Genomic DNA, 27,672 nt, shown 5'->3' with positions numbered 1-27,672 from the left:
TTGGCTTTGCTGGAAATTAGGATAGTAAATAGAGAATAGTTTTATTTTCCCTAAATCTGTTGATTTTTGGCCATGTGAGAAGCGCCTGGAGCAGTAGAAGACTAAACTTTGTCATTAACACATGCCAGCGAGGTCTAAAATCAGGGCAAATATGTGTCTTTCTAATTAGGAGAAGTCTCGGCAGAATGCTCCGTGTCACCGGCAGTGGCCGCAAAGACGCCTTTCTGCCAGTTTTGCAATAAGTGCGGTTTGATTAAATTCATTCATTTTAAGGATACAGAGGTGATTTGATTCAGGGAACTATGATCTGCTTTGAGTCTTCTATGTTCCAGTGCTAGTGTGTATTGTTTTTTTTTTTGCTATACTAGGCATTTTTCTTATTAACCCATATAATAATCAGAAGATCAGACACAGGTGCAATGCTCTTGGGTGTAGCTCCATGGGGTGCAGAGGTATCAGTCACATCTAGCAGATATGGTACACTAGTAATGTAATGATTGGGATAGCTTTTACATATTTTGACTTGGAGCTTCACAGAAATAGTAGAAAGAGAATGTACAACTAGAAGTACAGAAGAAAACTAAGAAATTTTAAATGAACCACAGCATCATTTGTTGGTGTTCGTTTAAAGGGGTTTTCCACGCTTTGAAAAAAAGATTGCCGCTTTCTTCCAGAAACAGCACCTCTCTCTCGTCTAAAGATGAGTGGGACTCGAGAATCCTTAAGTCCACTCTCTCGGTCAATCAATACTGATGGCTAAAAAAGTTGGATGCCGTTCTAAAGAGTCCCGGATAACATAGATAAAGCCTTTAGTTGCATCAATGTTCTTCGGGACAACCCAGGGCTTAATCCAACTTTGTCAACCACTGGTATCCAAAAGTCAAGCAAGCGGATTTAAGCATACTAAACCAAACTTTTTGATTGTTTCTGATTGATTGTTTATGCAGCCAGGCTGCTAGTTTTCTTGTGCCATGTAAAGGTACCGCAAAAGAGCGCTGTGTGTAAAAGGTCCCTTACTTCCTCCCATACTTCTGTAGCCAATCATAGCACAGCAAATCGCACACTCCTCTGGATTATGCCTTGTTATAGTGCACTTGATTGTCTGGTAGAGTGCTGGGCTACAATAATATAGATGGCAGAAGGGAGAAGGGGTTACTGATGCACTAGGGTTTCAAGGTGTGTGAGCAGAAATTGAAGAAACAGCAGAGCCACAGAAAAGAAAGAGTTAAGCTTAGCAAAGGTCTGCTGCTGATAATGTACACAAGCTAAATGGAGAGAAAAGTAGGAGACGCAGTAGCTACACTGCTGTAGGTAGAAGGGAAAGCTGGTTAAAACCACCCTCTGTAGTTACCAGTGACTTATTACTATGTTCCCAGTGACTTTTAAAACTATGATTTCTCTGAAATGCCCATGTATTTTAAAATACATTAGAATTTGCTGTGTTACAGAGCTTTATTTTATTTTATGCTGCCCGTGGTTTGGGGAGCATGAAAGAGCTGTCAGGTTTCGCCTATGGAATTAATCAGCACACTTTTTTTTTTTTGTATATCATTTGATTCTGGAAAAATAAACAAATATAAACAATAAACAAGTGTATTATTTTTTCCTTGAATACAAATTTAAAGTGGATTTCATGGACCAGTCCAATTAAAAATGTGTGATATTTGTAAATAATTGCAAAACAAAACTGAAATATGTAATGAGGAAAAAAAAAAAAAATATAATATATATATATATATATATATATATATATATATATATATAACTTTTAAGTGTCACACCACTATCTGCAGGGGGCAAATCTTTACACATCCTTTCCTCTACTACTTACTCACGGGTCTAGTAATGTGTCTGTTTACTATCTATTTTGAGCAAGCATCTATAATTTACATCATGTGATTTCTCTGGAAAAGCAGAGTGATAATGGATCTGCTGGAAATATGCTGTTTACTGTGAAATAAAAAGTGGGAAAACAGATGAACCAATTAGGAAAAGGTGGATTTACTTCATATTAATTGTATATGTATGGAAAATCTTACTACAGATGTTACATTGACATAATGACATTGATAACATTTAAATGTGATTTTATGAAAAGAGGGGGGGGGGGGTTCTAATCAACTGGTGCCTGGAAAGTTATATGGATTTGTAAATGCCTTTTTTTTTTTTTTTTTTTATTATGACGAAGCCCTCCAGCAATTCTTAGGTGTAGTAGGCTCTGCAGGAAATTGTGTAGTTCGGCAGGGGTGATCGTCCAGGCAGGGGTGGCACTTACTGATTTGAATGTGTGCTGAGTGCCCACTCCATTAAAAGTAAGTTTAGATGCACACAATGGTATCCCCAATTGTGGGATATACTGTCACCTGTTTAGGCACTTGTAAGACAAGGGTCAAGTTCATACTATATAGCCAGCCCATCATGCAATGAATGGGCAGGACTTCCTTGCTACAGTCCCATACAGTATGTAAGGGGCATGACCGCAGCTGTGAAAGCTTCTCTGTTACTGTAAAATAAGAGCTGCTATTTCCTGTTTATCACCACTAATTGGTTTATCTGTTTTCTCACTTTTTTTCCATCTTCACAATAAACATCTTATTTCCAACAGATCCATCTGTCCATTGTTACTAAATAACATTGCATGATGTAAATTGTAAGAGAAGGATCTCTTGTTACGGTAGTCACAAGCACCCAAGGCCATGCCTGCACGCAGTGGGCACGGTTTGGAAATAGGGAAACCTAATAGGGGTGAGGTATTCTTATTGCACTTCACAAACTACGCATGGGTATGATTTCTGGGTGCATTCAAAAATTATCTACATAAAGGGAAATTACAAAAATAAAAAGTAAGAAAGATTGAAAAGGTTGAGTGAAGGTACCCCTTAAAATCACACACTACTAAGGCTGTAACTTGATGCTTCTGGACCCCAACGCAAAATGTTAAAGGGGTTGGCCAATTTATAGTAAAATTGTTCAGTGTATAGTATTAGTAACTGTCCTCACTGTATGTACTGACAGCAGCTCCCTGTGTGCCTCATAGAGCTAAAATCACACTCTCCTCCTCCAGGCTGGGCTGCCCTGCTGTGTGGTGTGTCTGTCCATAAAATGGCCGACATGGAGGAGCATGTGACCATGCTCCGCCCCCTGTGTCCACCACTGAGCCTGTGTATGCCTATAAGGGACACAGGGGGGCGGGGAATGGTCACATGCTCCTCCATGTCAGCCATATTATGGACAGAAACACCACAGAGCAGGACAGCACAGCCGGGAGGAGAAGAGCCTGATTTTTAGCTCTATGAGATATACAGGGAGCTGCTGTCAGTATATACAGTGAGTACAGTTACGAATACTATACATTGAACTATTTTACTATAAAGTGGCCCACCCCACCTACCATGTGAAATTTATAATACTGGTGTTTCCTTATGTGGTGAAGAGGGACTGCTATCTTTACACCCCTTAATAAGCCATTGTCAGGGGATTTAAAGTGTTTGTTTTTCTTTAGACAAACTATGCCCTATCTACAGAATTCATGGCATGAGGGGGTATTTAAGAGATAATGGTGTGCCCTAGCGGGGACCTCGAAATCCCTGATAGATGGTGCTACAGTTGACAATGAATGGAGTGAGGAATACGTATATCATCCTTTAACATGGATGTTGGGGTCCCCATACATAAAATAGTGAAGGGGCCCACAGCACTTGGACTTCCTAAGGCTCTATTCTATGGGCCAATGGGGGCCAATTATAAGCACTAATTTAAAAACAAAAACAAACAGAAAAACTTTATATAGTGTCAATATTAAGTAAAAAGAAAAAAATAAATAAAATGGTATTATTACACAACACAAATGAACCACTCCACAAAAGAAGGAAATGTGTGCACTGAGCATAAGCATTCAGCTTTCCTTGTCAGTCATTTTCATACATTAGTTCACTAAACTGTACAATTTATGCAACAGCTGCCATTTAATCTGTTACCGTCGTGAAGTTGCCATCGCACCTATCCAAAATGTTTATATCAAGAAAATCAGCCGACACAAACCTCGCCTAATCTTATAGCTAAGGGAAAACGTTACGTTCATATTATGATCTATTCACTGGAGCAGAATATGACAGGGTCAGGCACCTAGTTTACCATTATAGGAACAATTATAAAGCCCATCTTGCACCAATAATAAGATCCTACAGCTGCGTTTCACGGGGCCATTGAGGAGGATGACCTACTTAAGTGTTGCAATAAAATAAAGATTTATTGAAAAAAAAATATTTAGTCTGTTGTGTTAACACCTTGGCTTATTTTATCAGGATTTAATCCACAAGGACATTCTAAGAAATGTTTTTTTTTTCTTGCTGAAAATGTGAACAAGGTACTTAAAGTGGATATTATGTTGAGACGTCAAAAGTTTAATTAGTCTGGGTCAAACCCCAACCTATCAGTGGAACAATCGGGGAGAGATACCTGCTGCCCGCTAACCAGTGCTGCTATGCTGCAATCTCCTTGCTCTGCGAAACAACCCCATCATAGACTTATATTACACAATTGCCCTGGTCACGTGACATGAAGCCTGATGAGAATGTGCTAAAACTTGATTTTCTGCTAGCTGCACCTTGCCTGCCTCCGCTAGCAAGCCAAGCCAGGGGTAGCAACCTGGGGGTCGCCTGCCGCAGTATGTCCAACTGACCTTGTGGTGGGCTCTGGTTAAAATTAGTGGCCCTTTAGACTGTGAGTTTTGGTGCAGCTTTCGGTAGCAGCAGTTCAGTGGATCCACAACTCATGCTGTTACAAATATCACGGGTGAGTGCCATCTCCTTCTCTATCTATCTCTATCTATCTCAGTGTTTGCAAGCTTTATTCATGGACTGTGCATCACCAGCACTAGCTGGCATAGACTGTATCACCCAGTAGTGTCATCCACATGACTTGGATAAAAAAATTCCACATGTTTCTGACATATAAAACTTTTTTTTAACAGTGCCCGTTTAAACAGATCTGCTCTTGTGCAATTTTTTGTGTAAGCAACGATAAAATACCATGTTAATAGCTGCATCATCTTATCCTGCTTGAACCTAGGACTTATAAAAGGCAGCTGAATCAAATGATTTTATGGAATTGTCCTAGTATCTGAGATACTATATATATATATATATATATATATATATATATATATATATATATATATATATATATATATATATATATAAATCTTTACTCTACTTTACTCTTTAAACTGACAGATACTGTGGTCGGTGTGATGGATTTTTGCACCCTGACCCTTTTGTTCTTGGAAAGTTAAGCCCTCACCAGGGCTGTCTGGCTGAGATTTATCCCCCCCCCCCCCATAGAAAACACATGAACTTGTGGCTAGGTGAAACATGCAGGTGCATGGGGAGGCTGAAAGAGACAACTATAGGACAAATGATCAAATAGTGATCCCAACCTCCCCAGTTACTGAAAATGTATGTCCATAAGCTAGCTGGCTGTCTCCACAAAACACTCTTTGTAAAGATAGATTTTCAAACCATTCAGAAAGTTTAGAATTCTAGAATTGAGGTAAATTTAAACAGGTTTTTTTTTTTTTTTTTATAAATTTCCTTATCCATCATCTAAATAAATATTTATACAATACCAACTAAAATTTATCCAGTTACACGGAACAAAAACAACACTGGTTATTTTATCCATTAACTATCTTCAATTTTCGAAATTCTTAATTTTACAAACCAAAATGGCGCCTCTGGTTCTTAAAGTGACTCTGTACCCAAAATCTGACCCCCCCCCCCCCCCAAACCGCTCGTACCTTCAGATAGCTGCTTTTAATCCAAGATCTGTCCTGGGGTCCGTTTGGCAGGTGGTGCACTTATTGTCCTGAAAAACAACTTTTAAACTTGCAGCCCTGTGTCAAACTGGCGTGGCATAGAGTGTCTGTACATTAGGCTGGCACACCCTCTCTGTCCCTCCTCCACTCCCTCCTCATCATTAGGAATGCTCCAGGCAGGTCTTCTCCTATTCATCATCTGTGTGAGCACAGCTGGATCATTAATGGACCTGTGCAGTGTTCAGATAAGTGAGGAATAGGAGAAATCCTGGCTGGAGCATTCCTAATGATGACCCCAGGACAGGTCATGGATTAAAATCCACGAAGGTAAAAGCGGTTGGGGGGGGGCAGATTGTGGGTACAGAGTAGCTTTAAACTTCTACTAGTGTTTAGTAGGGGAAATAAACTTTATTTACTTTAGTAGATGTAGCCAACAAACTTTGTATGAAAATCAATCACACAACGCAATTGACGATAGATCATAGCAGGCCGGCGGGGCTGTATTGACTGACTAAGCTTTCAAAGTAGCTAACATACTGTGGAGAAACATACTGTAAGTGCTGTGTGTATGTATTTACAGAACAAATACACTCGGCTTAAATTATATTTGTCGTAGCACACAGCTGCGAATAGATAATAAATGTGAAAACTTGGGAACAGTCTGACGTTTTCCACTTATTGCCATTCTCCATGCCAGTGCCATAGCGCTGATGTGACAGTGTAAGACATCTAATTACAATGCTTTAAGGGAAGCTTACGCTCCTGAGAAGATGGATGTCATTGTTCACCACTCTGTACATTTTTTAATGACCTCTAAGTTCAGACAAGTGATATAATCATCAATATCAACTGTCTTGTCATGGAAACCACCAGAGAATCGTGGTGCCGTGGTTGACAGGGCATACATATTCCACCACACCTAGGGATTTACAAGGGATAGGCATAGAGATCAATTAAGAATGTGATGCGACTTCTAAAATATTTTAGACATTTGCAGCCCATCTCAGGTACTCAGACTGGAAATATTACTGTGCTTTAAGAAATCTTAGCCATCTTCGGATGACAATTTCAGGGCATTAAAAAAAAAAAATAATAATATATACTTTCCATGAAAACTATTAAAACCAAGAGTGTTTAAAAAAGTTTCTCACCTAGAACTCTAAGACTGCTGACCAATAAATAGATCTCTTTAGCCCCTATCTGCCTCCAGCCAGGCATGTAACTATATGGGTGCAAAGCTAATACTATATTAGCCTGAAACTTGAGGGGGTGTGAAAGGTACAACTGCCTCACATGAGTAGACCAATACTATAAATCAACTGTTATGGTTAGGGAACCCTTACTTCAGGATACCGAGTCATGTAATAACTCCACAGGATATTGTCCCAGGTTTTCAAAAACTGTCCTCCGCTCTCCAACCCTCTCTCCTATGGGTGGTTACCACAGCTACTTGTAGTTGCTGTTGATTAGTTGGGAGCTGCAGCTAGGGCAGATGGTTCAGTGGGCAGTGGGACAGATGCAGTTCAGGGTTCACGAATACGAATGTGATTAGGATCTCCAAATTTTTCAATGTAGGCTTTAAAATATTTTAAAAGATTAAACAGGTATTCCCATCTCAGCGTGTTACCCTTTATCCCTAAGATGGGGTTAACAAGTTGTTCACCAGGGATATGAAAGCCAGGGGCCTCCACCGAATGGGGACGTAATCAAAATTCATTAGTAAGATAAAAAAAATTGTGAAAATTCTAGATCCTGCTATTGTTTTGCTACATGAAAATCTTTGTTATTCATATGGGCTAAAAAAAAAATTCTGTAATGGTCAAGTGAAGGCTTGTTGTAGTTATCCTACAGCAACAATAATTGGTAAATTACAGCTAGTAGACTAGCGCGAGGAACTGGTACACAAAGTATATTAGAAAGTCACTGCCCATGATTATGATTTAATAGCCGGAATTGTAAAACCCCCCTTAATCATAGAGGATACAATAAGTAACGTAAAGGTAAGATTTACAAGCAAAGGAGTTTGTATGACATGCTTAATTGCAGTCATAAAGAAACAATATTGTGCATCTGGATATAAAGCAACATGCAAAGTACATTACTTAAAAAGAAACTATGAGGCACAAACGGTAGCCAAAACCTTCATTAATCAATGACTTTGCATCTCTGTTAATTGAGCTCTGCCGATGAAAGTCATCTAACTGGTAAAAATATTAGTATGTATGCTTTATTGTGGAGAATACAGATGTGTCCATCCTTACCATTCCTTAAATTTAGTTAAGGATTCTAATTTTGCATGATACAAATTCAATACAATATTGCCAGATGCTAGATAAACCGCTTAATAGGCTTCAATCCCCATCACATTGCACTGGGCAGCCAAATACTATATTTTGCAGTTACATTTCCTGAAAGAGTGTTGTCATATCATGCTTTTTACAAGCTAGTTTACTTGTGACACAGAGTTCATATAATTTTGAGCCATAGGGCAGGCAAAAATAATAAATAAATAAAGCAGTCATAATTACCTGTGTCCTGTCCTCCTGATGCCCTCTGACACTCTCCTGCTCAGTGTCAGCCTGCTAAAATAATCACTGCACTGTCCAGTCATAGCCATTGGTTGGCTTAGCAGGCTGTCACAGAATGGGGTACTATGGCTGGTCCTAAAGGGAATCTGGAGGAGCACGGAATGGTAAGTATGGCTGTTTTATTTTTTTAAACTGGGAAAGTACCCTTAAAAAAATTCAGACCTTCCAGCATCATAATAAATGATGATGTTAGGAGCTCTAGAACTGTTTGAATATCCAAACTACTGCACTGACGTGCTCGGTTGAGCATTGAGCAAGCACACTCAACACTAAAGGATACATCTGTATATAGAATACACTATGTTATCCGTGTCTATATGACCTATTAGAGCATATGAACATCATAGAAATGTTGTTTTTTTTTGTCCAGACCTCCCTCTTTGAGCTACAACAAAATGCTGCTCTGTTTAAGAAGTTCCCATTTTGGAAAACTTAAGCCATACTTCTATTACAAATAGGCAATTTGATGTTACCAGTAAGGCTTATGCCCCTATTTTTTGCTTTATTTATAGATTACCAATTGCCCTATTTTTTTTTATACCAGAATAAAAAAATAAAACTTACTTATTTGTGTCATATGCCTATAAAACTAAAAAATAAGTAAAGGACCACTGCATTGTTTAATGGTAATAAATAGCTGTCAGTAGACCTGTCTAGTATAGGTATGCAACCACTTTGTTTACCACATACCGCAGTAATTATCAACTGAGAAAGTAACTATATATAGTAACTATAACAGATTCCCCTCTAAAACATTACATCATGTCAAAGTGAAGTTCTTAGATGCATCGAGGCAAATCTTTCTTGACTTTCCCCCTGAGGATGCCCCCTTGATGTGGTGAAACATATTGGGATCATTGTTTAATTTTGTTGTTTGAAAGTTGTTTGACACAATTGACTAACTGTGTACGCATGACTTTAAGTATCTATGAATATGTGTGGTAGGTTTAAACTATTGTCTTTTACTAAATTATTTAAGGATTGTCCAAATGTAGTCCAACACATCAAATAAGCCATAACTTAGCTCCTGGATCGACAAGTTTAAAGATGAGTAGTATGAATTGACAGGCTTAGAAAAAAAAACAAAACATAAGTTAGACTGAGGGCCCTAGAAATGTTCATTCGGGTAAAAATTGGCCCATGTAATAGTGTTGGCAATTAGCAACAAGCAGGAAAATGGATGCTCTTCGGATGATTACCTGTTTTGTGCGGTAGTAAAATCACCTGCGTAAACAGGAGAAATGCGGCCGATAACAATGAATGTTAATGGTCACACAAATGATACAGCGAACGTTTGTGAGGCCCAGCCACTTGATTGATTGTGCCATGTGAAGGCACTGCAAGCGATTGGCAATCTTGCAGATCAATGCTCATTTGTGGCCGCGAGACATCGAAAATCGTTTACAGTAAAAGCACCCTTATTCTGTCGGGAGTTGTTTATGCCGCAGATGAAGATCGTACACAACCCTTACACTTCAAACACGGACATAAACATTACATTAAGAGTATAATATGTAGAGAAAGAGAGAGAGAGTTAAAAAACATGTTGGAAAATTATACAAGATAAACATAATGATGGTATTATATAATCTCCAGAATAATCAAATAGATGGTTGAACAGATATTATCTATTTGCAACTTTATAGTCCTTCTTCTTGACTGTATACAATGAATTGCACTATTCACTTGAGTAATACATGTAATGTGTTATTTTTTTTTGTTATTGTTGACTTTTTATTTTCTCCAGTAATTTGTTGGTTCCTTCATAGTTTTATATATTTTATTGATGATGTTGACAATTATTATTTTATTTAATTTTAATTGTAAAATTGTAAAGTTACTGGGGCTGCGACTAACGCTAATCGAATCAATTTATTCTCTTTATGAGACTGTAATATCTTGGAGCTAGTAAAATAAAGAATAATAGTAATGATAATAGCTCCATGCTTAAGTAAAGACTAGAAATGGCTACACATTATCAACCACTGCAACCGACTCTTCTCCATCTGGAGGTCGGAGGCAAAACTCTCATAAAAGTTGCATCGAAGTTAAAAGAAAGAATAAAACCTGCAGTTCCACAGTATGAACTCATAGCTTATAACATTTTGCTAATGGAAGATTTGTATCTCGTGAAAGCCAAATGTGTAGGCGTAGAAATCGTAATTAGATAAAAGTGTATTCGCCAGAGGTTCCAATTACCAAGAAATAGTTTGACCTTTTCTGCAAAATGTATGGAAAATAAATTGTTCAGTAAAATAGCATAAAAGTAGCCAAAAGAGTCTAAACACTAAGGGGGGAATTTATTAGAATCGGTGTTGCACAAACCAGTCCTAATGGCAAGATGCACTGGAGTGGATGAGACAAATTTCCAAAAGCTGCACTCCCACGTTGAATGCCTGTAACGGACTTTCCCCCGCCCGGGCAGCATCTGTAATTAGAAGCTGAGAGAAGGGGGAACTGTACAGATATGCGCCGCGCTGTAATGAATCAGCCTTGCGGCACTGTCATTACAGCGCAGCGCATATCTTTACAGTTCCCTTGCTCCCAGCATCTAATTACAGATAGTTCAGATTTGTACAGAAGCAGGGACACCTGTTAAAAGAGAGGAGTCCCTACTCCTGTACATACAGTGTATACCTCACTACTCTCTATTAACATTTTTAGTGGTGGTAGTAGTAGTAGTAGTAGTGAGTAACCGAAGATGCATAGAGAATTCCTATTGGCCATCGGATGGCCACACACATTTTCTGGACCAGTGACTTAACCAAGTAGGAAAAGGCACAGGGGTGCTAGTGTAGTGTTGTAGCTGCAGCACAAATAATCATAAGAGCAGATATCGGTCAGACTAACTTGACTATGTTGTACAAAGAATAGGCACATCACTATTGATCCCATTGATCCGCTACCTGGCTTGTGGTCTTAGGCAGGTATCATCGGTCACAATGTATCTGCCAATAGTAGTAAATAGAGATGAGCGAACTGGGTTCGGGTTCGAGTCCATCCGTACCTGAACATTCGGCATTTGATTAGCGGTGGCTGCTGAACTTGGATAAAGCCCTAAGGCTATGTGGAAAACATGGATATAGTCATTGGCTTTATCCATGTTTTCCAGACAACCTTAGAGCAAGTTCAGCAGCCCCCGCTAATCAAATGCCGAACGATTGGGTTCGGATGGACTCGAACCCGAACCTGGTTCGCTCATCTCTAGTAGTAATCTCCAACCCAAGAATAAAACCACTCGCAAACAATCATCTGGATACTTAATCACTGGATACTGATACACTTCGGATACCTTCGTCAGAAACCTGAGGAAGCTCTGTGATGCTTTAACTTATCCTGCCTGGAGCATCTTTAGGGTTAACCAAAAGCTGTGACCTACCGTTGATGGCATGGGTGCAGCTTCTAAACGGAAACGCACATCAAAAACGGACATATAGTTAAGTCGACAGTCCTTAAGGGGTTGATAACAAGAGGAATATTTTTATGCATATTTTAAGACTTATACCTTATACAATCACTGAACCCCATATTCGTATTGTGTTGTTCATTTGTTAGGATCGGTTCCTTTGTATCCCATCCCATTATTAATTTGGGCCTCTGAGTATATTAATACATCCAATGCCCTGATGGTCTTAGTAGAGCTAGACAGAACCTCAGGCATATATAGCCCTATAGCCGCATCGTCTCTCTTCTATGGTAACCACTGAATGAGTTTTATTGAATTTGCTCATTTTCACTTGATTTACAAGGTCAGGCTTTCTGTAAGAAGTTCCCTACATGTCCTTAAACTTCAGATGAAATTGGATGCATCTTCCGGAGACCTCCTGTCTCTCCAGGCTACGGCTCTCTTCTACTATGCATCACATGCTGAATTTCTAAGTGCCCTTCAATCTAATTTGCTCCCCTGATCTCTAATATATGGTGAATTACTGTCTTTTTATATTATCACGTCTTAAGTTTCTTTAGGTGACAGATAGGAATTGGAAGCAGCTTGCTAAAATGTATAAATAGTTTCTGCGGCGTTAAAAGACATATGCTTTACATATGATGATGATGGCACATAGAGACACATAGAGATGAAGTTCTATCATTAGCATTGCATTTCCATACTGGAGGACAAATTATGAATCTCTTTCATTATGTTAGTTTAGAGACCATACAGTATTTCATCATTATTGGGTCTTTAAAGACTAAAAATAGCAACTATAGCAAGTTTATAAAGAGAGAAAATGTAAACTTTAATGCTAATAGATAACATTGGGCAATATATACATGTACATTAGAGATTAGTGACTTTTTCAAAATATCGGTTCAGTAGGCGTTTAGCTGTTTGCTCATTTATACTTACCTGTCCGCGTTCCCCAGGTGTCCTCATTCTCTGGTCTCTGGGGTCCCCCGCAGCCACAAAAAGTCTATTGAGCCTATCACTGACTGAGATGGGACAGTGCAGCAACTAGTGATTGGCTGAGTGAATTGTCTCTCTTGACACAAAAGTAACAGCCAGATTAGCCAATAAATGACTCACTGAGATGGGACAGTGCTCGGTCCAGTGATTGGCTGAATGGGCTTTTGCTCTTGAAAAAATATTGACAGCTCGTTCAGCTTGTCACTGACTGCAGTGCTGTCCCATCTCAGGCTATGTTCACACTGCGTATATGTCCGGCCGCATATTTTCGCGGCCGGACATATACGCGGTAAACTCCGGCCGGAGATTTATGCTACTTGCGGCCGGCTACATACGGACCGCAAACTTACGCCCCTAGTCTACTTACGCTTCCCGAGCGCCCTACGTAGCGATCTGACAGCGGTCTTTTACTTGGAAAGCTTCGCCTAGCCCCGGACACCCCACAGAACCTTTTGGATCGGCACAAAAAGCTGCAAAAATGAAGAAATCACCACTACGTACGGGACCGCATGTAACGCTACGGGCATAAGTTACAGCATTTTCGTCCTCAAACAATGGTCTGGTTCATTTTTTATGGCGCCGTGTACGATCCGGGCGTAAGTTCGTACGTAGTGTGAACTGTGCATCCGTACATCGTATACTTTCCATTGTACGCAAACTACGTAAGTCTCCAGCCGCTTATTCACGGAAGTTTGATTTCGTACATAATTTTAAATCCATTGGTGTTACTATGGAGTTGGTTTTCTCTCTCCAGTTATAAATTTTTTGCTTATCTGGGAAGACTTTCTGCAAGATTTGGAGCTGTCTTTGGGAAATTTTGCAAACTTTCCCAACTATGCCTTGCTATGGATCTTGGTTTGTGCACTAGGGCTCAGTCCTGCTAAAACAGAAAAGTGCCAAACTCAAACTATTCCCACAAATTTGGTAACATATAACTATCCAAAATACTTTTGTGTGAAGAAATGTTAAGATTTTCCTTCACCCATACCATTATCCCTCTTCTACCAAACATTACAGCTGGCCAAATGTAATTAGGCAAGCAACATCCTCCTGTCATTTGCGAGGCCCAGAATAGGGAATTGTGATTCGTTCCTCCACGGAACACATTTATACTGTTGCAGAAACCATTGGTGGTGTCTTTACACCACTCCATTTGATGCTTGTCACTGTACTTCGGGATGTAAAGCAATCATGCAGATACTCAGCCATGGAGACCTATGTCATGAAGTTTTTCGTAGGGCACAGTGCTTGTGATGTTAAAGGGGTTATCCAGCGCTACAAAAACATGGCCACTTTGGTCCAGAGACTCCAGGTCCACTCGTCCACTCTTGTCTCCAGGTCAGGTGTGGTTTGCTTTTGAGCTCCAGTCACTTCAATAGAATGGAGTTACAAAACCCACCCAAAATGAAGACAAGAGTGATGCTGTCTCTGGAAGAAAGTGGCCATGTTTTTGGAGCACTGGATAACCCTTTAATGCCGGATGAGGTTTGGTATCTACCGACTTTGAAACAGCAGAGCGTAAGTGACTTTAATGCACAATGCTCCTCAGCATTCAATAACCCCGCTCTGTAACTTTAGTGGTCTCCACTTTATGGATGAGTTTTATGTAATTCCTAAATGCTTTTACGTCTCAATAATATCACTCACAGCTGATCATGGAAGATCTAGGAAGGATGAAAGCTCTCAAACTGACTTACATCAGGGGCTCCTATTACAGTACACATTTATATCAGTAAGCTGTATAGAACAACCCATTCTTTTACAAGTGTTTGTAAAGTCAGACTGCTTTAGTAGAGGTTCAACTGTATACATCTGTAACAAAGGAACTGACACCTGGATACATTAATAAAGAGGTGAGGTACCATATAGTGTAGCTCCCATTGGGTCCATAGACCCTGGTCTACTTTTAAAAGAACTGTGAACCATACATAAAAAGTTTTCTCAACTTTAAGCCAATTATGTAGTACTTCCCCTTACCGCCTAAGGTAATTCTTCATTGGCATTTTAGATGAGATTCTTTTTTTTTTTTTTTCAAATAGATACCTTTATTTAGTATCTAGAATAACAATACCCAATGGACACTGTAAAAAAAAAACTGTAGCTAGCTAAAATATGGGGTAGGGACGTGTCAATGGCTCTGAGTACATTGACCGCACAGAAGTAGAAAATCTTTACCAACGCTAAGTACCGTAGTACTCCTATAATCTCTCCTTTCATTTCCATGCACACTTAGTTTCTCGCTATTTACAGTGGAGATGGTCTCTTCGGATTTTAGGGCCCATAGGAACTGCCATGCCTGCTACCCTATTAGTTATGCTCATTGATCTGAATGAGTAAGAGAATTTTATATCTATCTGTAGTTGCCCTTTAAACCCATAAGAAACTAGATTCTGTCTCAGGTGTTATCTGTAGTAGTCGCCAGGGCTGCACATTGGGAAACCAATCCATCTTATAGCTTTTTTGCTGTAAAATGAGCTCATTACTCATGAAGTATAGCCGTGTGAATTCATATATAATGTATCCTGCAGTTATTCCTATGAGTAGATAGTCAACGCACCAGGCATCAACTTGTGTGGAAAATTGTGCTCAGCAGTGTTCCGTAATGAAAATTACCCACTTCATGGATCTAAAAAACACATTTACCTTGATAGACACACAATCCTTATCAGCATTATGTCCAAGTGTTACAATGTAAGAACTGTAGGCTAACACAATAAAATACATCATCAATGTAGTTACCCATTTCCTGTTATTTATACAGCACCAACATGTGCCGCACACTAACTGTTCCTGTTCACAGTCAAAACAATTTTTATGGCCAGATTGAAATGAAATGAATCTCGGGAGGTTTTTTCAACTTTAGAAATGAGGTTGAACATACTGTATAGCACTGAGCAAAATATTTAGGCAGGTAAGAAACAAAAAACACTGCAAAGTAAAATGCTTCCCATCATGCATCTGTTTGGCTCCTAATATTTATTTTATAGCAGGATAATGATTTTACACATCCAGCCAAAGTCATTAAAGGGGTTGTCCAGGATTTTTCAATAAAGTAGCATTACATTGACATCTGTTGGTGTTTCATATTGTACATATACTTCTATTTTATATTTAGAACACTTATTGTGTTCTTAGGCTCAGTCACATGACCACTTCTATACTTCCTGTTATGCCGGTTATGCATCCACATTCATTTAGCCCCACCCCTGAACGGGGAGCTAACATATGAGCCCAGTGGAAACTCCAGCAGTAGATGAGACCAGAATCTGAGAGGTTACAGCCATGTTGCTTTGTTGGACAACCTCTTTAAGAACCATCTTCAGAGAAAAAAGAATTCCTGGAGTTTATATTATGGCCTCCAAAGAGACCTCAACTCAACATTATCAAGTCACTTTGGGATTACAGAAAGAGCTTCAAGCAACATCTACAAAAGATCTGGGCCTAGTTCTCTAATATGTTGAATACACTGTTTGCAAGTTACCTAGAAGAACTAATGCTAAAGGCAAAGGGCGGTCCTATAAAATATGGAAGAGATTTAGAGTTGTCTTCTGTTCATTCACATTTTTGTTAATTACTTCTAGCTTTTTAATGTTTTTTTTCTATACGTTTAAAAAAAAATCACAGCACTGATGCTGATCCACCAATAGGTGGGTCCCAAAAGTAATAATATCAGATATTTAAGCATATATTGTTGATGTGCCATAAATATCCTCTATGTTTTCTTGTGACCCTTGACAGCGATGTACACAGAGATGGGCAAATTATTGCTGAACCAGTCAAATTTCTCAAAATATTCCGACCTATTCAATCCAAACCTTCTGGGATTAATTTTGGGGTATGCTATTGGAATAGAAAACCACAAGTATGTCTAGGATCAGGGATGCCTGCCAATGTCAGAAGTCTCTGCTCCTGTTGGCTAAGTATCAATTATCATTGATTGAATGAATGTGTGTGGCCAGCCAGTAGGAAGAAAAGGTGGTTAAAAGCCAATGTTAACCAAGTGATTGGGTACCCATTACTCATATAGGACACCACAGAAAAAAATGTAAATGAGCAGGGACTCCTATCATATTCAGGTGTCCCTGACCCTGTACAGTGAGTGGCCTAGGGGTAACCAGAAATGATATATGCCAAATCACTTTCACTATGAACCAAGTCTATCAAATGTCCAAGGCTACTCAGTGTACTATGCAAAAGCAGGGACTCATGCCTTTTACAGGTGACCCTGTTTCTGTCAGGCACCATCATGCTAAATAGTTAAGTCTGGGTGCCAATACCCTAAACTAAGATATGCCAAAAGATTGTAGGTGAAGACACCAGTAACACTTGTGAAGGAAGGTAGGAATATCTGGCGCCAATGCTTCGTATTTTAGCTTGCTATACAAACATGGTGTAACCTTCAGCAAGCGTTCATTACTTGGTGTATGATGAACGTGCAGTGGCTGTTAATGGGGTTGTCATCTTTGTTTTTGTTTTTTTTATAAGCAGAGCCTTAGCAAGTCATTAACCTCCCTGCAGCACCACCACAAGGGAAATGAAGAATTACACCGTTCTCATTAAAATCAATGGGTTGTCTGTGGACATGCTGGGTCGTCCAGGGCAAGAAACTGTTCTTTGCATTTGAAGGAAACTAGAAAAGGAGGTCTATAGGGACTGGAAGTCTCCAGAAAGGTTAACAATGGTTGACGGCATTAAGTCCACTCAGAATGTTCAATTAAGGTATAAGAAAATGAATGCTGAACCCCTTTAAAAGTGAACCTCCCCTTTAAGAAAAAAAAAAAAAAAAAGAAGAAAGCTCAAACTTAAAAGGATTAGTTGCCTTTTAATTAAAGTTTTCTTAATGATATATCTACTACTTAATGCACTAGAGGAAAAATCAATTTTAGTTTGCTGGAGTCACTGGTGAGGCAAATGGCTTTTCTTAGAGATTTTGAAGAACTGAACATTAACTGTTTCAAAAAACAAATGTAACTCTATTTCTTAAAATGTGTGAAATGTCAATGAATCCTAAAAAACTGTTAAACCGTCGCTTGTATATTCTCCGTATCCAAGCGCAAACAACCGCCGAAGCAAAGGATTATTGATGATATGAAACAGAATAAAGACTCTGGAGGTTAAAGTGCATTGGGTTTACGGAACATGATGAAAAGATGACCCCCAAGCCTTGGTTGCCAGGTAACTAATACATATATTTAGAGGCCAGCTCTTGTTTTGTCCCTGGCCAATAGAATCTTGGTAATTGGGGTCCCAAGAACAATATTTTATTAATACTGTACAAGATTCTAGCTGAAGATTGTGGATACTGGAATAAAATGTTTTCTTATCAATTGTTTTGAACTATATATATAGTTTAATCCTATGTTGTTCTATATGCATTAAAAAAATGACTTAGCTTAGAAGTCCCTTATAAGAGATACTAGTACTAGTGATATTTTCCACTTCTTGGCTTTCGAGAAGAAACCATTGTGCATCTAGTCAAAATTTGTTCCTAACCCAGCAACGCTTACAGTGGTTTTCTTAGTCTGTCCAAGTCACATTGAAAAGATGTAAAAAAAAAAAAATCATTTGTACCACCGCCCTATAGATATCGATTATAGAAGAAAGTGGCTAAGAGCTTCTCTCTCTAGTTGTCTGCAATATCTGACTCGAAGACTTGCAATGGAACTTGTCCCATGCATAGAGAAAGCATTGAGTGATCTGACCACAACTGATCAAAACTAGAAATGAGCGAATAGTGAAATATTCGAAAATTCGATTAGAATAGCCCCCAATATTTGTGTATTCGAATGAATATCGAATCCCATTATAGTCTATGGAATAAAATTACTTGGGACCTGGAAATCAATATTTGACCTCTAGAACCTCAGGAAATGATGCCAACACCTCTGGAATGCATATAGGACAGCAATGGAAGCATGCCTGGCTGCATCTAACACTAGTGATGAGCGAACATCCCAATTTTCCCAATGTACATCGAAGATTCATGAACAAATTATGAACGTAAAGAAGAAGCGTACGTTTCAGTCTAGCAGTATGCACTTGCGTACGTATCAGGTCAGGTGCAGTGTAAAGTAAGTAATAACAAAAATGAATGATAACTGCAAATCAGTTTAAGCAAGATAACAGGTATTATCTTGCAACCACTGTATACAGCCATATACCGGATATTTAATTGTTGTTACAACAATAAAATTAAAGGGCTGGTCAACTCCGTTACAGAACGCAGACTGCACAAATCAGTAGTAGTAAGATAACAGGTTTTATCCCACACTTACAGTATACGGCTATGTTCACACTACGTAAAATAACGGCCGTTGTCCATGCCACAAAACTACGGCTGTTGTTTTGAGGTTCCCTATAATGACTGTAATGCAATGTAACTACGGCCGTTGAATTCACACTACGTATCAAATTACGGCCATTGTTTATACAGCCCAGTGAAAAATGAACATGTCAATTATTTCCGGCCGGTAATACTGCAACAACGGCCGTGGATTTCAATGTGGCCGCGAACGTAAAACTTGTATCTGCCCAATAAAACTTGATTTTGATGTAAAAAAATTCTGAGTGGTTTCTCCGGCTGGGCGCAGTATTTAAAGTAAATCCCGTTTATAAACATGCTAGGAATCAAAATTAAACAATGGCCGTAGTTTCACGACTAGCCCATTCGTTCGTAATTCTACGGCCAATGTTTTGCCTTCAAAATAACGGCCATTGAAAATAACGGCCGTTATTTTACGTAGTGTGAACATACCCTACCTATATCCCGGATTTATAATTGTTTTAACAACAATAAAATTAAAGGGCTGGTCAACTCCTTTACAGGACACAGACTGCGCAAATCAGTAGTAGCAAGATAACAGCTATTATCCCACACTCACAGTATACAGCCGCATACGCATCAGTAGATGTCTGAACACACAGCCTGCCTCACAACAGCTTCTAAATCTCTGGTTTTATACTTTTAGCCCTAACAAGGGCTTTTGGGGGTCCCTCCCTACCTAACTTCACCTAAAAGCTTTCTCTCCCTGATATACAGTCTGTCCCTCTCTAGCTCCAACTAGCAAGTGACACAAATCTGAAATCACTATTCTTATATTCAGGAGGTGCCGTAGTTTAGCCAGACAATCACAGTTAGAGTCCTGCCTATTCCTAGTGCCTGTCCCTCCCCCCTGCATGTTTATTGGCTGGAATAAAGTGCCAGCGGGGATGGGAGGGCGAATGAAATTTTTACTGCGCTTTTTTATATTTGAACGCAATCGAATAGCATACCATTTGATCGAATAGCTGTTCGATGGGATACTATTCGCTCATCACTAATCAAAACCTTTGACAGGCCTCTACAGCACAAGGAAAATTGTAACAACAAAAGCAACAGACCCTTTGCATACGCTCTACTAGTGCATATGGATGCCATACAAGTTATCCCACTCTTATTAGTAAGAGTAAAGAACTGTCACTCATCACGCCGATTATTAAATGGCAAGCCATTAGCTTAAATGGCCAACATGTAACAGCATGGCCAACAATACAGAATGGCCAGTAATAGAATTCTGTTGCCAGCCTTAACCTTCTGAGTGAGTATCAATTTATTTTCTATCAGTTTCTCTACCATTTCTACAAAACTGTGACTGGTCAATGATAGAGGTCCCATGATGCTCCCTTTAGTCAATGAATAGTGGGTGTTACCGAATCTGCACCCCCGCTGATTTCAAGTTGACGGTCAATCTTTACATCAGTATTGAAGTTCTGGAAAATGAGCAAAGTTTAAGGCAACACAGAGGCTGACATCTTTAGTTGGAACAATCATTACTCTTAATGATTTCCTGTGATCATCCATGGTCACTCGATAATTAAAATTGACGTTCTGATGCTACAAAACTCCATTCTTTACTTAACCCATGACATAGTCCACATGCACAGAGCCATATGCATACAGCTCGCTTGCTAAGAAGCGTATAGCTTTTGTTGCCTTGCTGTATAGGCTTCATTGGATATTGTATGTATAGAGCTGTCATTACTTAGAAGCAATGCTGTTGGAGGAATAGGCTCCATATAAACAGCACCTGATGGAGCATGCCGAATTACATCGAATATGTGTGACATTTGCCAGAAAAGCCTTCTACAACATACAAAGTATATGCAGGAACAATAAAGGATGAATGCATTTGAATAGGAGCCTTGTTGTGTCTCTGTACGAAACATCACCATATACATGGAGTATAAGAGAAATTCATCTAGCCTACCAGATCCCTGCTTTTTGTTGATGTGGTCTAACAGACTTAAAGGGAAGGTCTCTTACAGGATTACAACAACAAAGAGCACAAGAATAGAGCCAAGATTAAAAGAGACATACATTCATCTTCAGCGCAATAGAGAGCTATCAGCAGGTTAGTTCACCTTTAAAGACATTTGGTAGATGCCAAAGCTCATGGGCTGTGATGCTAAATCTGTACAGAACACTGAATATACCATGTATCATCTATAGTTCTGGTATCTGGTGGCAGAACAGCCTTCACACCTTGTCAGCAATCGGGGCTTGAAGTGACTACTACTAACTCCTTATAGATATGTCCCTGGACTGGTATTTTGGCTTGGCCAGTATCCAAGATGTTTTCTGCCTGTACCACTTCAGACCAAAGCTGTTGAAAGTGGATGATTTTAACTATAAATGCTTGGTTTATTCCAACTAATGGCAGATATCCATCCTTTAAAAATATATTTCTGTCCGATTATTGTAAGTGTATATGACAAAGCCAAAGAGCGAAGAGTAAAATAACACTGTCCATCGATGGTTGGTACAGCCTGCACATGCAAATACTGTAAAAATCCTTGTAATTCCTATCCATGTCCCTTTTATGATATCACCACTGGTAATATAATAGCTGTATAACGTCTCATATCATTTAAAATGTATTGGTCCTGTTCATTGGACAATCTTTTATCTGAATATTGCCCTACTTCTAACTTTCATTGCACTTTAACCTATTCAGATCTATCAATTAAATTGGCTAAAACCCAAATCCTACAAAATATATCACCAACCCCCCCTAAACCACACTTACCTGAAAAAGCTCTATATGATTTTACATCTGCATATTTGATGTAGAAGACTATGTTTACCATGGGTTGACCAATATTCTCTAGCCACACCCTTTGCGACCCCTGCCATCCCAACCACCTTCTCTCAATAAACACACGTTTCAACCCCTAAATTCTAGTACCCACAAAGATGTAAAATGTTCAAATATATTCCAAATATTTCTGTAGCCACAATACATTGTCTTAAAATAAAAGCAATATACAATCTTTATTCTGTCTTTACATACCACAAAGAAAAAAAAATCAATTCCTATACCCAATAGATGAAGTCACCGGTTTTATAAAGGTCAGCAAATGCTGTCAGCTTCTTGAAGTTCTGGCCAAAATAAACATGTTGTTTCAGGGAAACATTATTAGAACAAGACAACATGCATGTCTAATGCTTCGGGGAAGAAAGTGTGCGTGTCATACAATCCAGCTGGGAATGTCTGAGTTATAAAGCAGGTTATAAGTCATTCAGGATTTATGTTTTCAAGGTTTCTCTGCCAGGAGAACTTTCAATAGATACTATGGATTGGTTTACAATGTACCAATCTACCATGTCCCTGAAATTAATTTTAAAAATTATTAAAGGAATTGTTCAAGTTTTAGTAAAAATGGAGCAGTAAAAAATTTACTAAATTCAATTTCTAAAAATCCTGCACGACTTCAATGATGAAATCTTACAAGATTCCATGTGTCCCCTCACCATGTACCCAATGCTCAGTTGCCTGCTTAAACTAAGGGCCCCAACTTGACCCCATAACCACAATTTGTATCCCGAGTAGTGATGTACCGTATTAACCTACATTTGAAGTGAAGGTCAGGTTTGTTCAACCAGAATCTTAAATTAACTGCACTAAAACAGATAAACAATCGCAGGTATTTAGCTGTTTTAGTGAAGTTCACAAGTTCAATCATCAATACTTACCTGTCCATGCACCACCAGTGGCCTCTTTCTCTGATTTCCTATTTCCTCAGCAGTTGCCAAAAACCTGGTTAGCTAATCACCAACTGAGACGGGACCGCCCGTTAAGCCAATCACTGGCCGTGGTACTGTCCCATCTTAGTCACTGAGTGATTGGCTAAGCGTGCTGTCACTCTCATCTCGTTCTTTTTTTTTAATGTGTATTACTTTGTGTGGGCACTATCTTTACAAACTCGTAACAAACTTTGCAAGTTTGGTTTGATACTAAAACAAATTTTTTGCAAATTTCAGAACAAATTCAATTTGCTCACCTCTAACTACATCACTTCTACATCCATACGTTGTCCATGGGGTCAAGTGACCAAGAACTTTAGAACTGAAGTAAACAAGATCTATGAGGGGATCGAAGACATAGTGAAGGGGCAGGTGAAGTGGCCTAAGTGTGTCATATCTTCAGGACTATAAACTATGAGTTAGTGTTATGTGTCTAAAAAAAACAGCAATCACTGTAAAAACCTCTCCCATCAGACGCTCATCAATTATGAGCGTCTGATTGTTGTCCCAAAGGATCTTTTAATTCTTTCTAACCTTTCTCTTCATTTACACAAAACACATAGGGGGAAATTTATTGTTGAGCTGCGATTTTTTTTTAATCTAGTTTTTAGTCATTTGTATTTCTCCTTGTGCTTGTTGAGTTTATCAAACATTGTGCACATCCTAAAAAAAAATGTGCACGGCTTAAAAATTGCGCTCAGCATTGCGTTTTGTCTACGAAACAAGTAAAATGTATTTCCCTGTTCCGGACTAGACATAGACCTACACCAGTAGGGGCAGTTTTAAATTTTTGGGCACATGTTTAATAAGGCGCAAATCCCAGATTATGCAAATATTTACATAAATACACAAAACAGATTATATAAAAAAAATTTGCATCTAAGAATTATTTTCACATTGAATTCTGGTTTATAAATACCACTGCAACCCAAATATGGGTGCTAAGAAGCCTGAAACTAATATAACAAGCAATAGGTGGACACGCATAGCATGTCATAGAGTATAATGTTATTATAGCTAGTTATCATGTGATAAACATATTGGGACATATTGTCAATGAGGAAGAATAAGGAAGGACACAGCTTTATAAGTGTGGATGTGCCTTGTACTGCAGCTGAAGCCTATTCAAATTATCTTCAGCCAACACCCCCGCTGCACCCCCCCACCTTCATTCCCCAGAGATCTTAGGGGTTGAAACCCCACCAATCCAACACTAATGTCCTATCCCAAGGACAGCAAGGAATATGTCTGATAAATGTATAATCTCAATAAAATATATCATATAACACTGTCAGAAATATGGAACAAGGGTTAAGCAAAAGCCCTGCAGCTTTTCCATGGCAGAACAGAAATCAGAAGAATTCTTGTCACTTTTAACTGACTCTGTTAAACTGGTAACTTTCAGATGTCATGGTGACAGCTGTGTTGTACTGATAGTATATCTTAGTTTCTTAAGATGTAGTTAGCAGTGAGAGCCCAATTTTTTTTCATTCTGATACTCCAGCTTTTTTCCTTAATGACATAAACTACGACACCAGCTGAGATTTCTGAAACCTTTTAACGGAGATATAGAGCAACTTTACAAAGGAAATCCAGAAGAAAGATGATAAATATCTAACCACTATTCGGACCCCTACCAATTCCAGGGTTTAAGTGGAGATATAGTCAATTATGTTCCTCTAACCCCCAGTTGGGCATATGATCCCACATTTCTAGAAATAGGCTAGAGCTATAGCATGATAAGGGTCCATTTTTTAAAGGGGTTGTTCAGAAAAAAAAAAAAAAACTTTTGATAACCTACTGTACCTACAAAATAGGCTATAGATAGTTAATTGGCATGGTGAAGACCCCCAGTTTCTCTGTTTGGTGTCTGAACTACAGTGAGAACAGAGCTGGAAATAGTTGTCTCTGTTCCCTATCTAGCAGCGCACCAGTATACTGTAGTCTTAGCCTCTAATGGTTTCAATAGGAGCTGAAGCTGCAATACCTTGGTGCCAAAGATACACAGGGTACAGAGCCAACTGTTTATGGCTCCATTCGTAATGTAGTGTGGGCACCCAACAGCTGATCGACAGGGGAGCAGGGTGTCGGCACTTCCCCAATGAACTTTTGATCTTGATTCTTTGTGAACAATTATTTTCTCCTTTTTTTAAGCTCTATAATATGATATAAGTCCATTATCTAAATTTTATATCATCATTGGAGTCTATTATGCATGTTTTGATAGTATTATTAGGGCTCTTATCTAGACCCTATGGCATCATATGGGTTTGAAATCCAAGTTCTTTAAAGGGTTTATCCAGTGCTACAAAAACATGGCCACTTTCTTCCAGAGACAACACCACTCTTGTCTCCAGTTTGGGTGCAGGTTTTGCTATTCAGTTCCATCGAATTGAATGAAGCTTAATTGCAAACCACACCTGAACTGGAGACAAGACTGGGGCTGTCTCTGTAAGAAAGTGGTCATGTTTTTGTAGCGCTGGATAAGCCCTTTAACAAATAGATCTGGCTCTCATGGTATGCAGGTAAAAGTCTGCAAACATCGAAGAACCACATGTTAAAGACCACTGCAATATTGCACGCTCTACTGTAGGTCTGTTTTCCAAGGTTCAATAGCATGATATAGGTCTATTATCCAAATTCTAGAACATCATATGGCTTTGCTATCAAGGTTCTATAGCATTTTATGGGTCCATGAGTAAATAAAATATAAATGAGCCCATTTGTCCATAATAATGTAAGATGCAATGTGTCATGCGGTTCATTTTTCTTACAGCTAAAAATAATTCCATAGACGGCTGTATTAATATTCATGTAACAAAGCATCATATAGAACTTGCATTTTAGGCAAAGCAAAATTTCATTTCATTCATTTCATTCACAACCTTAAAATAAAGTGAAAAAAGTAATTGTTCATTTTATTTAAGAATAAAATATTGTAAAATATTATAATAAATAAATGTCTTACCTTCATAATATATTTTGAAGCCGTGTGCACTAACTGCAAAGTCACTGGTCAAGCGTAATGAAAATACAGATCCCGTACTTGTTACAGGGGAAGGCAGGTGAAATCCTGTTAGCCTGAAATATAAAAAAAATAGCACACATGTAAAACCCCATTGTTATAAACAATTTCTATAGACATAATAGCACTAGATTAGGCAAATATAAATCTAAATTTCTCTTAAAGGGGTCATTTAGGGGTCATTCCAACGAAACAATCGCTGAGCTCAGGGAGATCAGCAAAAAAATAATAAATAAAAAAAAATCCAATAGTGTTTTACCCCCCTATAAAATTGGAAAAATGCAAGAGAGGGCTCAGAGGAGCCTAGGTTGTAAGTCTCAAAACACGGAAATAGCCAGATATCCCTCCAGGGAAGGAAACCTGTTGCCAAGGGGTGCCTCCCATTTGGCTCCTCCCTCTCTTCAGTCCCAGGATGCATTGCTTTCTTTCAGTTGTTCATCACAGTCCTCCCACCCTGCCTACTCTCCTCCCCCAGGACTCATACCATTTCCCTGCCCAATGCTGAACATATTGTTTCACTGCAGACTTCAGTGATTTTGCAGCACTTGCTTCTCTGCTGCTTCTCTCAGTAAAATAAAGCAGCATGTTGTAATCACACCTCACTCTCCCTAGGGATGTACACAAGAAAGTTCAATAATGTAATACAGAACTAAGAGCCCCAAAACTAATGGATTTTGATACTTTCAAAACTGAGGCAAACAGTTAGCAATGCTATATGCTTCTGCAGCATGTCTATTTTTTACCTGATGTCTGAGTACCCCTTTAATATCTCCAAAATGAGGATAAAATAATTACCAAAAGTACTGTGAATTCTTCCTTGAGATAGATTTTTTTGATTAGATCTCTGTGTTATTTCGAGGTGATTAGATTTGTTTGTGAAGCTGCGTTAATGCAACCGAGATGCTATACCAAATACAGTCCATTGACATTAGTGGCGCTATTTTGGGAAGAAGGTGCAATTTTTTATTATCTTACACATACTTTAAAAACAAGGTTGTAAAAATAGATAACCAACATATGGCTATATACTATCCATAACCATGCCAATAACATAGGGTGCCACAGAAGCTATGTAGCAGGGAATCCTGTTAATTAGAAGAAGTCCCTGCTCATGCCCATTGACTGTACTGAATTAGCTGATGCAAATCTAAAGGTATACTGCGATATTGTGATTTATTTAAAGTTTCATACAACTAATATGGCAACACTTCTTGTTGTCTTTCCAAAAAGACTGGCTATCAATCCTTGATGGGAGCCGCTATCATGGAATATTCATTGTTATTTCCTATATCTGTCAGTGATGTTATGTCATGGGTAAGTGCTGTATTCTAAAGAAAAAAAAAGATCACCATAAGTTTTTATTATTATTATTATTATTATTAATATTATTATTATTAGTTAAAGGGGAACTTGGGATAAGAAAAACGTGTTTTCTATTGAAAGTGCATTAAAAGTTATATAGATGTGTCTATACAATGTATGGCTATGTTCACACTATGTATCTGAGCGGCTGTATTTTTTATGCGGCTGTAAATGTGCGGATGAAACTACGGCTGTGGGAAAAAATAGACATGCGGCTGAAAACATACTGTCATTTACTTGGAAATCTGGTTCAACTAAAAATTAACAAATAAAATCTTTAGAAAGTGATGCAAACACCTCTGGATGCATCTGGGAAAGCAGGGAAACAGTTTACATGAATCGCTATTACCGGGGTTTGCGATCCTCTGCAGTAATGCCGATGCCTCTCATGGTTATTATATTGAATTAATAAAA

At 38.7% G+C, this 27,672-nt stretch overlaps 1 protein-coding gene across 1 annotated transcript in view; it reads right to left on the bottom strand.

The window, feature by feature from the left end:
- LOC138784110 (CUB and sushi domain-containing protein 3-like) overlaps positions 1–27,672 on the bottom strand; it is a 408,558-nt gene that overhangs the window by 155,425 nt on the left and 225,461 nt on the right. The window contains exon 4 of the mRNA XM_069959624.1: positions 25,840–25,952. Within this exon, the coding sequence (XP_069815725.1) occupies positions 25,840–25,952 (113 nt within the window). The remainder of the gene's footprint in view (positions 1–25,839; positions 25,953–27,672) is intronic.

The sequence above is a fragment of the Dendropsophus ebraccatus genome, chromosome 2 (genome assembly GCF_027789765.1).
Source record: "Dendropsophus ebraccatus isolate aDenEbr1 chromosome 2, aDenEbr1.pat, whole genome shotgun sequence".
In the NCBI taxonomy this organism is placed as follows: Eukaryota; Metazoa; Chordata; class Amphibia; order Anura; family Hylidae; genus Dendropsophus; species Dendropsophus ebraccatus.
This window is presented reverse-complemented; position numbering and strand designations above follow the sequence as displayed.